Genomic DNA, 15,231 nt, shown 5'->3' with positions numbered 1-15,231 from the left:
ATTTACTTCCTATAGGTATATCTCTTTCGCACTAATATGTCAGTACGAGCGAGATGCATAGAAAGTAAATTACGTTCACGCCCACGGTAGCGTTTATGTCAATGCCAAACTGATGGTAGCCGTACCGCTCGCATCGTTACATTTTACAGAGGTTGTTTGCCTGTTTTTAGGGTACCGTATTCAACTACACACACAGAACAATAGTACAAAGTGTCTAAGTGCGAAGGCCGAAGGCCGAGCTTTAGCAAAATGTCATCGCTTTAGCACAGAGCAATAGTACAAGTGTCTAAATGTGAAGGCCAAAGGCCGACCTCCGCGTAGCCCGAAGGCCCGAAGCGTCCAGGATGTCAGTGCTTTAACACAGAACAATAGTACAAGTGTCTAAATGCGAAAGCCGAAGGCCGAGCTCCGCGTAGGGCCGAAGGCCCGAAGCGTCCAGGATGTTAGTACTTAAACACAGAACAATAGTATAAGTATCTAAATGCGAAGGCCGAAGGCCGAGCTCCGCGTAGGGCCGAAGGCCCGAAGCGTCCAGGCTGTCAGTTCTGTGTTTAACCACTGACATCTTGCAGGCGTCGGGCCTTCGGCCCTACGCGGAGCTCGGCCTCCGGCCTTCGCATTTAGACACTTGTATTAATTACCTGTGTTTAGAACTGACCTCCTGGATGCTTCGGACTTTCGGCCCAATGCGACTTCAGCCTTTGGATTTTGCGACTTAGACACTTGTACTTAAAAATACTTGGAAAAGTTACGGGAGGCGCGCGTCTGTCGGACGCTTCGGATCTTCGAATCGCTCCTTCGGCCTTTGCATTTAGTTAGATTCTTGTACTATTGCTTTGTGTTTGAATACCGAAGTCGAGCATCTCGCGAATGCTTGATGTATTATAATAATTTAGAGTAAGGTCAAGCGCGCACCACGATTTTTTGTCCTGCGATAATTTTGTCGCAGAAATGCAACGTATGTGTTTATATGTTAGTGCGCGCATATGCGACAAAAAAATCGCAGCGATTTTTAAATTGTGATTTGTCACATTTTTCCGCAATTGTTCGCGACGCGATTGTCCCAAAGTGAATTGCAGCATGCGGAGTTGTATGGCCCCGCGCGCACTATGATAATAAAATCGCACCCCGGCCGGACCTCAGTCGGCATTTCGCTCTCCAAACCCCAACATCTCGGCACCTGCACCTCCAATGGAGTCTCAAAATGAGACGCTAGATGTTGACCATTTAATTATGGAAATAGACGGGGATCACCAGTCATACAGCAATCGCATATTAAAGACACGTTTCATGACAAGCGACTGGTCGACTTTTTCATTTTCATCGCAGTGCGCGCAGTGAATTTTCGCGATATATTACAGCGCGATTCTAAAATCGTGTCGCAAAAATTTATATCGTGGTGCGCGCTTGGCCTATAATACCTTAAAATGTAACATAACTCCTTCAATTTGAATTTAGAACTCATTATTATTTTTTATTTGATTTTGTTTCTAGTTCTATGCCATATATATAGACTTTAATATTATTTAGAACTGCTAAAAAACAAGATCGGCTTACTTTAAATATTTCGTCAATTTTACCTTTGTTTCTAAAAAACTGTGATATTTAACTGTCATATAGGTACTATTTATTAATGTCTTCCAAAATTATTTTCTCGTAACAGGACTGAGGGGCTACCGCGTAAACCGAAATTCGCAATTTGCGGGGATCTTTCTCTTTTACTCCAATGAAGGCGTAATTAGAGTGACAGAGAAAAATGCTCGCAATTTGCGAACTTCTATTTTCGCGGTTATAGCCCTGAATCTTGTTGCTCACCGATCCGTTCAAAAATATACATAAGTACTGAATATAATTAATAGATATTATAATTATACAATTAATACAGAAATGTAATGGTACTTAATGAAAAGGAATATTGTGTATATTGTTTCGACGAATCAGATACTCTCAATAAAATCTATACATGAGGCCAAAGCTGTTCATAAATATTAAATGACTTTATTATCTCTATACGCCTTACTAACTCTATGTGTCCTATTGTGAAAAAAAAAAACACAACGACAGTCAAGAACGGAATTCTTAATTTGAATTTTTCAGATTTTTGAGATGCTAGTCCATTGCTTGGAAAGCCCGTTCGAAATTGAAACTTATTTGCAATATAATAAGGTCGTATTTTGTAGATCTCTCTCATACTTATAGTAGGCTATTAAGATAAAATTAAATATCCCACAAAAATAAGCAAGCAGAATTAAACTTTATGTCAAAGACATAAGTCATAAATTTCAATGCCAAAGTTTTAACTAAGGATGTTTCTCGCCTAATATGAATTGACCAGTGTAAGCATCAGTTAGCTAGCCCTAAGCAACCAAAGGTCAAGCTGCAGTTGAAAAACTAATAAAGATAAAGTTAAGCTGATAATTTTCCCGCCGTCTCCATGCTTCTTTAAGTTGGGTATTGACTGGTCAGCTGCCTGTTAGCTATAGTTTTCGCGAAAATCGCCAGGACAGAGGTGAAAATTTTTGTATGAAAACTTGCAACTTTAAATGCATTTTTTGACGAAACTATTGCAGTCTAAAATGAAGTCAAAATCAGTCCATCGACTCAATTTTTTGCAAGCTTTCTAATGGTACCCCACACGATTCTTACAAATGAAAAAAGTTTCAGCCTACCCCTCTCAACCCCCTAAATTTACCCCTTTAATAAGAAATAAGCAGTTTTGACTTATTCACAATATGAGTGGTGGTAATTGCTATAACTGTTCCAAATTTTAGGTATCTATGTCAAACGGTCTCTGAGAAAAACGTATTTAACTGATTTGCAAGACCGAAGTGATCCCATAAGTGTTCCGTAAACAAAGTTTTGTACGGAACACTAAAAATTATAAAATGTACTTAAAAAACCCTAATAATTCGGCACAACATTGTCCGCTTGAGATTCTTTTACGTTTTAAAACTTATACTAGTAATAAGTTGTTTTTTTAAGGGGGCCAAGTTGTTGTTTTAACCTTTCGTGCTAATATTGATACCCGAGCAAAACACTCCAAAATTGAATCACGAGCGAGTGATTCGAAAACTAATCATGAGCGTTGCGAGAGGGTTGAACAAACTTTGCTCCCTAGTGAAAATACCCATCTCAACAAATGACAAGAAATAGTTGAATCATTGTATTTCTACACATGAGAGAAATAAATGGTATTGTATTGTATTGTGACAATAAAGAAAGGACGCTTAGCACGTGGAATTCGGTACATTGACACGCCTGTTCCTACTTAGGGCCCCCCCACATCTGGCGTCTTTCGAGCGTCGGCGTCGGTCCAGCGCTATGGAAAATGACGTCGCTGCGCAGTTGCGTCGACGTTGCGTCGACGTCGGCCATAGAATTGTAGACGCCGACGCTCGAAAGACGCCAGATGTGGGGGGGCCCTTATATTGCCCATGATGATGGCGACAATGACACTGTATGATCGGGATACCAATATCATTATGCGCCTACAATGGTGCCATTCATTTATTACGTAAGACGATTTCTGTCAGTTTTTGACCCCTCCCTCCCCTATGTAAGAAAAAATCACGATAGATCACGTTGGGGGAGGGGGGGGGTGGTTATAAAGAAACCTCACGTGTATTTTTCTACAGTGAACGAAACTAAGAAAAAACCTACCACATGCGTAGATACTTTTTCTCGGTTTCGTTAACCATAAATCTTGAGGTCTGGGGCTGCGGTGGGTCTTGGGGGTCTGGACATCGGATGATGGTAGCATGCCGTAGGAGGAAACGGGGTCATTCGAAGCATGATTTTTGGATGATGTTAGGGGGGGAGGGTCAAAAATCGATGACGTAATTTATGGACAGCCCCTAGGTCGAATGAAAAAATTTCAAAAATACACACGTGACGTTGTGTGGGGTGAGGGGGGTAGTCAAAAACACCTCGCGTGATTTATGCACAACCCCATATCTACAAAGGTACTGGAGCCCGTTTAAGCTAACTCTGCTCTGTGTTTGATAGCATACAGTGTGGAAATATTATTTTAAATTAAACGTCATAATTTACGAAAACCCCCTTCCTCCCCCTTGTAAGTAAAAATAATGTATATTGTTTGCCTACAAAGCAGGAGGTCCCGGGTTCGAATCCTGGTAAGGGCATTTATTTGTGTGTTCATCACAAATATTTGTTCCTGAGTTATGGATGTTTTCTATATAAGTATTTATACATATGTGTATATTATATATATCGTCGTCTAGTACCCACAACTCAAGCCTTATTGAGCTTACTGTGGCACTAGATCGATCTGTGTAATATTGTCCTATAGTATTTATTTTATTTTATTTATTGGACCCCCCCCCCCCCCCGGCATAATCGTCTTACGTAATAAATGAAATGGCGCCCATAGAGATAGAAACAGGCGGGTGAATGTACGAAATTCCTCATGCTGTGCGTCCTTTCTTTAGGCAATCGTAACGTAACGTTTAGACCCATTGGTTGACGATAGGGGCATATATTACCGGTTGTCCAGGAAGACTTAAAAACCAGACTTAGGAATCCGCGGGGTAAATTGTGAATTAAGACTTATGGTACTAATTACAAAAAAATTTTGGCTGTTTTAAAACGATTAGGCAATTAAAAACTAATTTTTACTTCCTTCTTCCTCGCGTTATCCCGGCATTTCGCCACGGCTCATGAGAGTCTGGGGTCCGCTTGACAACTAATCCCATGATTTGACGTAGGTCCTAGTTTTTACGAAAGCGATTGCCATCTGACCTTCCAACCCAGAGGGTAAACTATGTTTTATTGGGATTAGTCCGGTTTCCTCACGATGTTTTCCTTCACCGAAAAGCGACTGGTAAATATCAAATGATATTTCGTACATAAGGTCCGAAAAACTCATTGGTACGAGCCGGGGTTTGAACCCGCGACCTCCAGATTGCAAGTCGCACGCTCTCACCGCTAGGCCCCCATCGCTCTTAAAAAAACTAATTTTTAACTATTTTGTTGTAATAGTACCATAAGTGCACAAACATAAAGTCTTAATTCTCAATTTGCCCCGCGGATTCCTGTCTGCTTATCTCCAATCGGACATCTATTACCAGTTGTCCAGGAAGGCTTATAACCAATCGGACAGCTATTAACAGTTGTCCAGGAAGGCTTTTAACCGATCGGACAGCTATTACCAGTTGTCCAGGAAGGCTTATAACCAATCGGACATCTATTACCAGTTGTCCAGGAAGGCTTATAACCAATCGGACAGCTATTAACAGTTGTCCAGGAAGGCTTTTAACCGATCGGACAGCTATTACCAGTTGTCCAAGGCTTATAACCAATCGGACAGCTATTACCAGTTGTCCAAGAAATCATAACCCGTCTTTGGCACGGAGTCGGTCAAGGTCTCGGTGGATTGGAAGTCGGTGCCCGACGACGCTTGGCTCGAGGAGAGGAGGCCGCGATTCTCTTCCGAGAGGTCTGAAAATAAAAAAGTTATCAAATATTACTGTAAAACGGGGTGAGTACGTTTCGCGGGGAGAGTTGGGTTATGAATGGGGAGAGAAGGTTTGAGAGGGGGGTGAGAAGGGATTTTAAGGCTACTGCTACAAAAATAATGTAGTCCAATTTAAAATGGGGCTTTAGTAATACGCATAATAAAAATAATTAATCCAACAATCTTCCAAAATCACCTTTGTATGAAAAACCCTCTCACCCCAAATACGAGGCACTACGGGGTGAGGTGGGTTTTCCTCTTTATCGTCAAAGTTATGAAATGAAACTACCCCAAATAAAATACAAACGTCCGAACCACTTATTATTATACACCATTCAGTTTTCACATGTAAAAATAAAAGTTTATCGAGGTTTGGATGATATGGATCTACAAATAAGATCGTGACAGATATTTTTGCGGCCTTCGGTGACTTCGGTGTGTAACATATTATTGCAGGTGACTGTACTCACACTAAATAACTAGGTATCTGGATCCTTATGATTCATATCATTATCTAATTAGTACGGATGAGACATATATAACTATTTAAGCACGTAGATAAGCTAATGAGTAATGACTAACAAAGGGAATAGGCCAGTCATAGACAAAACATCCTCTATAGTTCGTTTTTTTTAGCATTAGAAAGAACTTGCAAGAAGGTAAGCGATCTTGACATGTCTTTTAATTGAAAAACGCTTTATAAAAATATAAAACTATTACTTATGAAAGCTGAAGAATATAAATGATCGTATTAGATTCATAATTGTTACATATTTGCCGTAACTTATTTTTTAAATGTGTTTTTCAATTAAAAGACACATCAAGATTGTTTACCTAATTTCTAATGCTAAAAAAAACGAAGTATAGACTGAGCATAGTCGCGCTACCCCCTCTGCCACGCATACGGTAATTTTACTCCATGTCCGAGTCGAAAATGTCTTTGTGTGACGTCCGTGTCTTTGAACGGACCAATTACGGCACGGGATTTCGCTCACCTCGTCCCGCGCACCCCCGCATTTTTGGCATCATCGGTTGCATGACATAATTGCTCTAAATATAAAAATAAAAAAATAATTATACAAACTTTATTGCATATACGGCTGGGTTGAATCATAATTAGAGATGCCCCGAACAGTGGTTTTGGCCGAATACCGAACATCCGGTATCCGATATCCAGCCAAACAACACTGAGAGAAAAATCATCACCAGGAATTAAAAAACAGTTCTGTACTGGGGGAAAAAATGAAGTTTTAGTAATAATTATGGACGTTTCACTATTTCTGTAAAGTTTATTTATTTCTACAAACAGCTCAGTAATCCCAAATATAATTTCAACAAACAGATACTTAATAGAAATTGCAAGAACTAATAGAAATTGCAAAAGTCAATTTGTTCCTATTAGTTAACTCTCCTTGTCCCCGGATTAAGTTTATTTTTGTAATTCTAAGTGTATTTTTGTTGTACTTTTCTCTCAGGGAACTATCCGCATCTCTAATGTATACCTCTATTCCTTTAATGTCGAAGGTCGTTTTTTGACTGACAAATTTCGAGAACTGAGGGTTAAATCATAAAGAAGCGCTGGTGGCCTAGCGGTAAGAGCGTGCGACCTACAATCCGGAGGTCGCGGGTTCAAACCCCGGCTTGTACCAATGAGTTTTTAAGAACTTATGTAAGTTATGTTATGTACGAAATATAATTTGATATTTGCCAGTCGCTTTTCGGTGAAGGAAAACATCGTGAGGAAACCGGACTAATCCCAATAAGGCCTAGTGTCCCCTCTGGGTTGAAAGTTCAGATGGCAGTCGCTTTCGTAAAAACTAGTGCGTACGTCAAATCATGGGATTAGTTGTCAAGCGGACCCCAGGCTCCCATGAGCCGTGGCAAAATGCCAGGATAACGCGAGGAAGAAGAGGGTTAAATCATAAAGGTAGGGAGCACATTTAGCTACATAGATGACCTAACGCATGTGCACAATGCCTAAGCTAACATTTGTTATGAGTAACATAGGTACGTGTTATATCAACTTGTATTCAATGTGGCAATGTTGAAACCTTTACTAAGAAATACATGTGCGTAAAGTAGGTATGCCTACTCTAGTAATTACACAGTCACTATCAAATGTATCGGAGCGGCCAAGTCGCTCACAAATATGTGAACACGCCTCTATTGTCAAGGCGTTAAGGCTCCTCTTCACGTTGGGCCAACGCCAACGCCAACGAGGGACGCAGCCATGCGGTAGAATAATATAGCAATATCACTTGCTCCCTCTAACGCATAAATGCGTCCCTCGTTGGCGTTGGCGTTGGCCCAACGTAAAGAGGAGCCTTTAGAGTGCGTGTTCAGATATTTTTGAGCACATTGGCCGCTCCGATATACAGTGTGGAAAACTTATCTTATGTTGGGTCATATTACCTAAAGCACAGAATAAGTAATAGTATTATCAATATCATACAGAACGGACACGCACCGCCCCGCCCCGACTCGGATTACCTCGCCCCGCGACTGAGTTTTGACGGACTCCTGACGTACGCTCAGTTCGGCTAGCGACGCCGCGACGCGATGACGCAACGTTCAAAATGCCGGTGTATTGTGCGATGTACGGGTAGTACGGATACCTACTTATTGTAGAAATGAATAATAATATAGTTTTCCAAAGAGACGAAATATGTATCAGTAAATAAGGCTATACTTTTGCGTAAAAATAATAATATCATATGAATTAAAACCCGTTCGTTGAATTTGTGAATGTTAAGCCAACATTTAATATTTAAAGTACCTAAGGTAACTAGACCTTCTACACAAATATTTCTAGTAAATGTTTTATTTTTAGTTTAACACTCTTTTCACAAAAAAAAACTTGTTGGTCGCGGGACATTCGCGTTTGATTTTTAATTTAATTTTAAGAATTTAAGAAATAATTTACATAATTATTTCTTAAAATGTTATATAAAATAATCAATAGGCATCAACAATAAGGTACATTTAATAATGGCGTGTTGAAAGTCCAAGTACGTGCAGGACTATAAACTGACAAAGCCAATTCAACAATTGGAGCGAAATAAAACATAAACCTATATTTTGTTAAACATAAACCTATATTTTGTTTTTTTACGTATTTCGGTCGAATTATGCAACGCAGCGGGCCGTTCGTCGTGTCCTTCGGCCGGCCTCGGCAAACCTCGGCTTCGCCTTCCCCGCGCGCCGCACGAGTCAGCCCTAAGCCACTTACTCACACAATGACGCGTGTACAGACGTGCCGTGCACACATATAAACGCAAATGATTTTCGATGTATGGCGTGTCCGCCCTGTGCCTAAAGGAGACATTCCTTTATTTTTATAAAGAAACAAAACTGCATTCTACATATACTGCAAAACGTAATTCAAGACCAAAGAAAGTAAGACAATGTTGCCACTTTTTACTAGCGCGTCTAGTATTTATGTAAAAATAAGTAATAAAAAGTACTTTTTTAAATCGTAGGAGTAAAATTACTATGAAGTATCTTAGCGTGATTATTTATCAAAAGGAATTTAATATTTTACAAACAAATTATTGCAGTGGCAACATTGTCTTACTTTATTTGGTCTTGAATTACGTTTTGCAGTTTATAATCTTTATAAGTAGTTCGTTTTTTTAGCATTAGAAATTAGGTAAACAATCTCGATGTGTCTTTTAATTGAAAAACACATTTTAAAAATAAATTACGGCAAATATGTAACAATTATGAATCTAATACGATCATTTATATTCTTCTGCTTTCATAAGTAATAGTTTTTGAATTTTAAAAAGCGTTTTTCAATTAAAAGACATGTCAAGATCGCTTACCTTCTTGCAAGTTCTTTCTAATGCTAAAAAAAAACGAACTATAGTTCTCGAAGTTGTTCTCCGAGTGCCAATTCTTGAAGTTGGTCCTAAAGGTTGGTCTTGAAATTCTCACTGGACGCCACTATTATCCTAAGTCCCAAGTACCATAGTCATTTTTGCAGTTTTGATTATTGTCCTTTTAAAAGGACTTGGGGATTTAGGAGGATATAAGTATAGTGGGTACTTACCACTGCTGCTCTTCGCAATGCTACTCCTATAGTTGTCGAACTTGTTCTCCGAGTGCGGACTCTTGAAGTTGGTCCGGGAAGAAGTTCTCGCTAGAGGCCACGACCATAAGTCCCAGTCATTTTTGCAGTTTTTAATTTAGTCCTTTTAAAAGGACATTGGGATTTAGAAGGATTGAAATATAGCACTGGTACTTACCGCTGCTGCTCTTCGCAATACTACTCCTATAGTTGTCGAACTTGTTCACAGAGTGCGGAGTCTTGAAGTTGGTCCGGAAGTTCTCGCTAGAGGCCACTACCATAAGCCCAGAAGTCGTTGTTGCAGTTTTTGATTTTGTCCTTTTAAAAGGACATTGGGATTTAGAAGGATTGAAATATAGCACTGGTACTTACCGCTGCTGCTCTTCGCAATGCTACTCCTATAGTTGTCGAACTTGTTCTCCGAGTGCGGACTCTTGAAGTTGGTGCGGAAGAAGTTCTCGCTAGAGGCCACTACCATAAGTCCCAGAAGTCATTGTTGCAGTTTTTGATTTTGTCCTTTTAAAAGGACATTGGGATTTAGGAGGTTATAAGAGTAAATATGTGCCGTTTCATTCCATGCCACCTTTCATTTCAAGTCCCAGAATCATTTTTATTTCGATTTAAACGTGTCCTTTTAAAAGGACATTGGGATTGGGACTTCGGGGGATATAAATATAATGGGTACTTACCACTGCTGCTCTTCGCAATGCTACTCCTATAGTTGTCGAACTTGTTCTCAGAGTGCGGACTCTTGAAGTTGGTCCGGAAGAAGTTCTCGCTAGAGGCCACTACCATAAGTCCCAGGAGTCATTTTTGCAGTTTTTAATTTTGTCCTTTTAAAAGGACATCGGGACTCAGGAGGATATAAACAGAGAACTACTTACCGCTGCTGCTTTTCGCAATGCTACTCCTATAGTTCTCGAACTTGTTCTCCGAGTGCGGACTCTTGAAGTTGGTCCGGAAGAAGTTTTCACTGGACGCCACTATCTGCGCCGCGGTGCCGCCCACTAGGCACTCGCGCTCCTCGTCTTTGGGTTTGAAGTTACCTGAAATTGACATAGTTTAGACCTAGGAACCCTGTGGTACAGTCGCCATCAGATATATCGGAGCGGCCAAGGTGTTCACAATATCTGAACGCGCACTCTAAACGCCCTGACAATAGAGGCGTGCTCAGATATTTATGAGCACCTTGGACGCTCCGATATATCTGATGGCGACTGTACGTCTGTTTGTCTGTCCGCGGCTGTGCTCCGTAGCCATCGATACGATACATCGATCGATAGCCATTTGGCAATATAACTCAATTATGCCGACAAAGTGGTAAAAAAAAGTGCGGTAATAATTGCTTCGTAAGAAAAAATATATGTGCCCCCCCCCCCTGTAGCTTTTGAACCATGGGTCCATAAAATCGTTTAAGTAAAGCTTCATAAATACTTTCAATGATAACTATAGCAAACATGATTGGTTAAGCCGTTTTTGTGTTATCGCAAAAAAGAAACCCTACTTGCAGACTTGATTTGCAGAGCGCAGCGAAGGTACTCCTTGTTATGCATTTTATGCAGTTTCATGGCATGTTGAAATATACAAAAGTATCATACTTTTGTATATTTCAACATGCCATGAAACTTGAGGTCTTCCGTATAGGGTTACCAGATGACAGGAATTTTCCTGACATGTCAGGAATTTTGGCCTTTTGTAAGAATGGGCACGGAACACGACAATGTCAGGATTTTTTTTTAATTGATGGACTTTTTTATTTACTGAAATTAATCCAAAAACATTATAAAATATTCGGAAATCAGGAATTTTGTCAGAAAATTCTAAATTTGTATCTGGTAACCCTACTTCCGTACACTGATGTGAGATTGCGAAAACCACAAGTGCTTTATAAAGCCGACCACTGACTGTTAGTGGTCGGCTTAAAGGACAAAACGCAAAAAGCGGCCAAGTGCGAGTCGGACTCGCCCATGAAGGGTTCCGTAACAGCAAGTAACATAATAAAATTGGGGTTTACGGTTTATGACGTATTAAAAAAAAACTACTTACCAAATCTTGTTCAAACCAATTTTCGGTGGAAGTTTGCATGGTAATGTACATCATATATTTTTTTTAGGTTTATCATTCTCTTATTTTAGAAGTTACATAGGGGGGGACACACATTTTACCACTTTGGAAGTGTCTCTCGCGCAAACTATTCAGTTTAGAAGAAAATTATATTAGAAACCTCAATATCATTTTTGAAGACCTATCCATAGATACCCCACACGTATGGGTTTGATGAAAAAAAAATTTTTGGATTTCAGTTCTGTGTATGGGGAACCCTAAAAATTTATTGCTTTTTTTCTATTTTTGTATGAAAATCTTAATGCGGTTCACAGAATACATCTACTCACCAAGTTTCAACAGTATAGTGCTTATACTTTCGGAAAAAAGTGGCTGTGACATACGGACGGACAGACAGACAGACAGACAGACAGACAGACAGACAGACATGACGAATCTATAAGGGTTCCGTTTTTTTGCCATTTGGCTACGGAACCCTAATAAAAAAAACCGGGCAAGTGCGAGTCGGACTCGCGCACGAAGGGTTCCGTACCATAAAGCAAAAAAAAAAACGGAAAAAAATGCAAAAAGAAAACGGTCACCCATCCAAGTACTGACCACGCCCGACGTTGCTTAACTTTGGTCAAAAATCACGTTTGCTGTATGGGAGCCCCACTTAAATCTTTATTTTATTCTGTTTTTAGTATTTGTTGTTATAGCGGCAACAGAAATACATCATCTGTGAAAATTTCAACTGTCTAGCTATCACGATTCGTGAGATACAGCCTGGTGACAGACAGACGGACGGACAGCGAAGTCTTAGTAATAGGGTCCCGTTTTACCCTTTGGGTACGGAACCCTAAAAACTTCCTTACCCATAAATTTGGTAATGAATCCAGGCGAAGCATCCTTCTCTTGGGGTTCCTTGTACTTCAGAATGTCGTGGGATTTCAGGGCGTTTTTCAGTTCGCTGACGACCTTAGAGTGGGACATCGCTAGCTCTGACATCACGGGGGGCGGCGAGGTGGGGGGCTCTTTTGGTGGCCTGGCAAAGGTAACAATAAGTTACAAAACAATTTAAAGTTTTATGTGAAAATGGAGCAAGATCGTAAGGATTGGTACGCAAGAGGTTGCACGAGCCAGAGGAGACTTCAAACAAGATGGGAGGATGAACTCAAACTCACAGCGGGCCCGAACTGGAGAAGAGTGGCCCACAACAGACCCCAATGGAAAGAGCTGGCATTTTCCTAGCGGCACACTGAGCTTAGAGACATACTCTAACTCAGAATAAAGGGGTTAATCCGGTTAATAGACAGATAGATTAAACATACCTGTGTTCACTCAATACACAAAGATTCAGCTGGCTTTTAGTCTGATACAGGAACGGAGCGGAATGCTCGTCTCTATACGAAGCGTTCTCATCCTGAATGATCCTCTGCCCGTGGTCTCGGCCGAAGAATGACATGAGGTCATCTTTGCGGACCGGCGGGTTGTCTAAATCAAACTCTAGCGTGTCAAGTAGAGCATATTTTAGAGAGATCTCGGGTTTTATGATTGATTCGTTAATTATTTCAGTCTGGAACAATCGTTTTTTATGAATAATCAGATTAAATGTATATGAGATATTTTTCCTTTTTTATTGTGACGTAAACATTATTACATTCTATAAATTGTCAATACAGATGTCAACAATAGAATAATCAGATATATTATAATAACTAAAACAATAGCAAAGGGATAGGGTCATTGCGCTAGTTTTAGTCCAGTGCTAGTTTTCGTCCACTTGACGAAATTTGAATATAAACCTACATTGCTACACAAATTTGGACTTATTATAATCCTTAATGTCTAAACAATACAATACATAAATAAACAATACATATATATATATATATATATATATGTATATAAAAATGATATTTCGCAAGTAGCGAATTAAAAATGAAATATACATATTATTTGCTAATCCCTCAAGTGGACGACCCTAGAGTGGAGTGGAGTGGTAGTGGAGTGGAGTGGACCCTATGAGGGTCAATCAACTATTTCCTGTTGTTATTCTGTGTCATCAGCAAGGGGGCAACATTAGCACAGTTTGTTAAACTGAAAATCATAATTAGATTCCAAAAAAAGTGGGACAATGTTGCCACTTCTTACTAGCGCGTCTTGTATTTATGTAAAAATAAGTAAGTAAAAGTACTTTTTTAAATCGTAGGAGTAAAATCACCAATAAATAAATTATCTTAGCGTGTTTATTTATAAATAGGAATTTACTATTTTACAAAAAAAATATTGCAGTGGCAACATTTTTTGGAATCTAATTACGATTTGCAGTATAGAATGTTGTACAATGTGTACAAAAATGGATATAAATTAATTTTTATTCACTTGCTACCATTCAACTATTATTACTAACGTATAGAACCGGCACAGATAACCAGTATTTTGCGCCATGAGTTGTTGTTGTTTTGACAACAAACCATAGAAGCGGAGTGTGACTCTCGCGACCGAAACGCGTAAGCGCCATGAATATTACGGCTTTTACGACGTTTTGTTCGCGTGGTACACGTTGCGATTGCGACAATTTCATTGTTTGGTTTGGCTTCTCTATAGTAATCAATTAATAATAACTCTATGCTTACTAGGTACCTACTCATTTAGAGGATTAAATAGAAAAGCTCAATTAATATTATCTCCAAGATCATAAGTGATAATTAAAACTGAGTGGCGTGTGTTTCCCTGCTATTCAATGTTCACTAACGTGAACTTAATTCCATACTATCACTCGAGGTAGAGTTATTTTTAATTGCGGGGCAATGCCCTCATGTATATGAAATTAGTGCATCGGTGCAAGATTCTTACATAAATGTTACTTAAGAACGCAAGCAGCGGTTAAATAATAGAAAACGGCAAACAAGGAAGCAAATAAACATACCTTTTCCTTTTCAGTAAGCGTATCCCAGATGTTTTCATACGAGTTTTTGGCCTCACAAATGTCTTCGTACATTTTTGCGGCCAGCGGATTCATCGTACGGAAGTAATCTTCCGCTTTAGCGCTCAACGCCATTTTTGTTCAGTTTAATTGGGTAATTAAAGGATGTTTGTAATCCAGTTAATGAATCACGCGTAAATAATTCAAAGTACACAAACTACGAATACGACCATCTTTGACAAATGTCAAAGAGACAATGACTGAAAACCGGAAAAAAAATCAATGAGAACAACATTGTTCTAGTGACGCAACAGTGCTATGCAGACTATGCATTATCGGTTTGAGGTAAACGTCTGTCATATTCCCATTATTTATTTATATGCGCGTTCAAGTTTTTACTTTAAATTTTCATACTAAAATAACGTCTAGTATAATGATCAATCCAAGTAGTAATTTTTGAATGATATTTAATTATAGTCCGGGAGCCGGCTGCATGAAACAAACCTCATCAAAAAATAGAATATACCTACCCTGTAGAGGTACCTGACATTTAGTAGATTCCAACGCACTTGGTCGGCCTAGGCTTAACCTGGCAGATTTTGTACAAATGGCAAAAACGTTGGACAAAAATTCATCAAAAAAAACCTCATCGAAAAATAGAATGAAACTTGTATGGTAGGATACCTGACCTTGAGGACAGTAAAAAAAAAGTGGTCG

At 39.4% G+C, this 15,231-nt stretch overlaps 1 protein-coding gene across 1 annotated transcript; it reads right to left on the bottom strand.

Annotated features, from left to right (window-relative positions):
- Positions 1-5,189: 5,189 nt before the first annotated feature.
- Positions 5,190-14,767, bottom strand: LOC134677895 (uncharacterized protein C1orf198 homolog). The gene is made up of 5 exons (XM_063536338.1): positions 14,518-14,767; positions 12,917-13,161; positions 12,461-12,630; positions 10,427-10,588; positions 5,190-5,457 (listed from the first exon to the last, which is right to left on the bottom strand). Exons 1-5 carry the CDS (start codon positions 14,647-14,649, stop codon positions 5,330-5,332), a joined length of 837 nt encoding a protein of 278 aa, XP_063392408.1. The 5' UTR covers positions 14,650-14,767; the 3' UTR covers positions 5,190-5,329.
- Between the last annotated feature and the right edge of the window lie 464 nt (positions 14,768-15,231).

Source organism: Cydia fagiglandana, chromosome 27 (assembly GCF_963556715.1).
Source record: "Cydia fagiglandana chromosome 27, ilCydFagi1.1, whole genome shotgun sequence".
Lineage (NCBI taxonomy): Eukaryota > Metazoa > Arthropoda > Insecta > Lepidoptera > Tortricidae > Cydia > Cydia fagiglandana.
The sequence above is the reverse complement of the archived record's forward strand: the minus strand, read 5'-3'. Positions and strand labels throughout refer to the sequence as shown.

Coding starts and splice junctions, on each gene's coding strand:
- LOC134677895 (XM_063536338.1), bottom strand. CDS start 14,649: ATGGCGTTGAGCGCTAAAGCGGAAGATTACTTCCGTACGATGAATCCG. Junction 13,162..14,517: donor CGCTTACTGAAAAGGAAAAG/GTATGTTTATTT, acceptor CGATTGTTCCAG/ACTGAAATAATTAACGAATC. Junction 10,589..12,460: donor ATTCATTACCAAATTTATGG/GTAAGGAAGTTT, acceptor TGTCAATTTCAG/GTAACTTCAAACCCAAAGAC.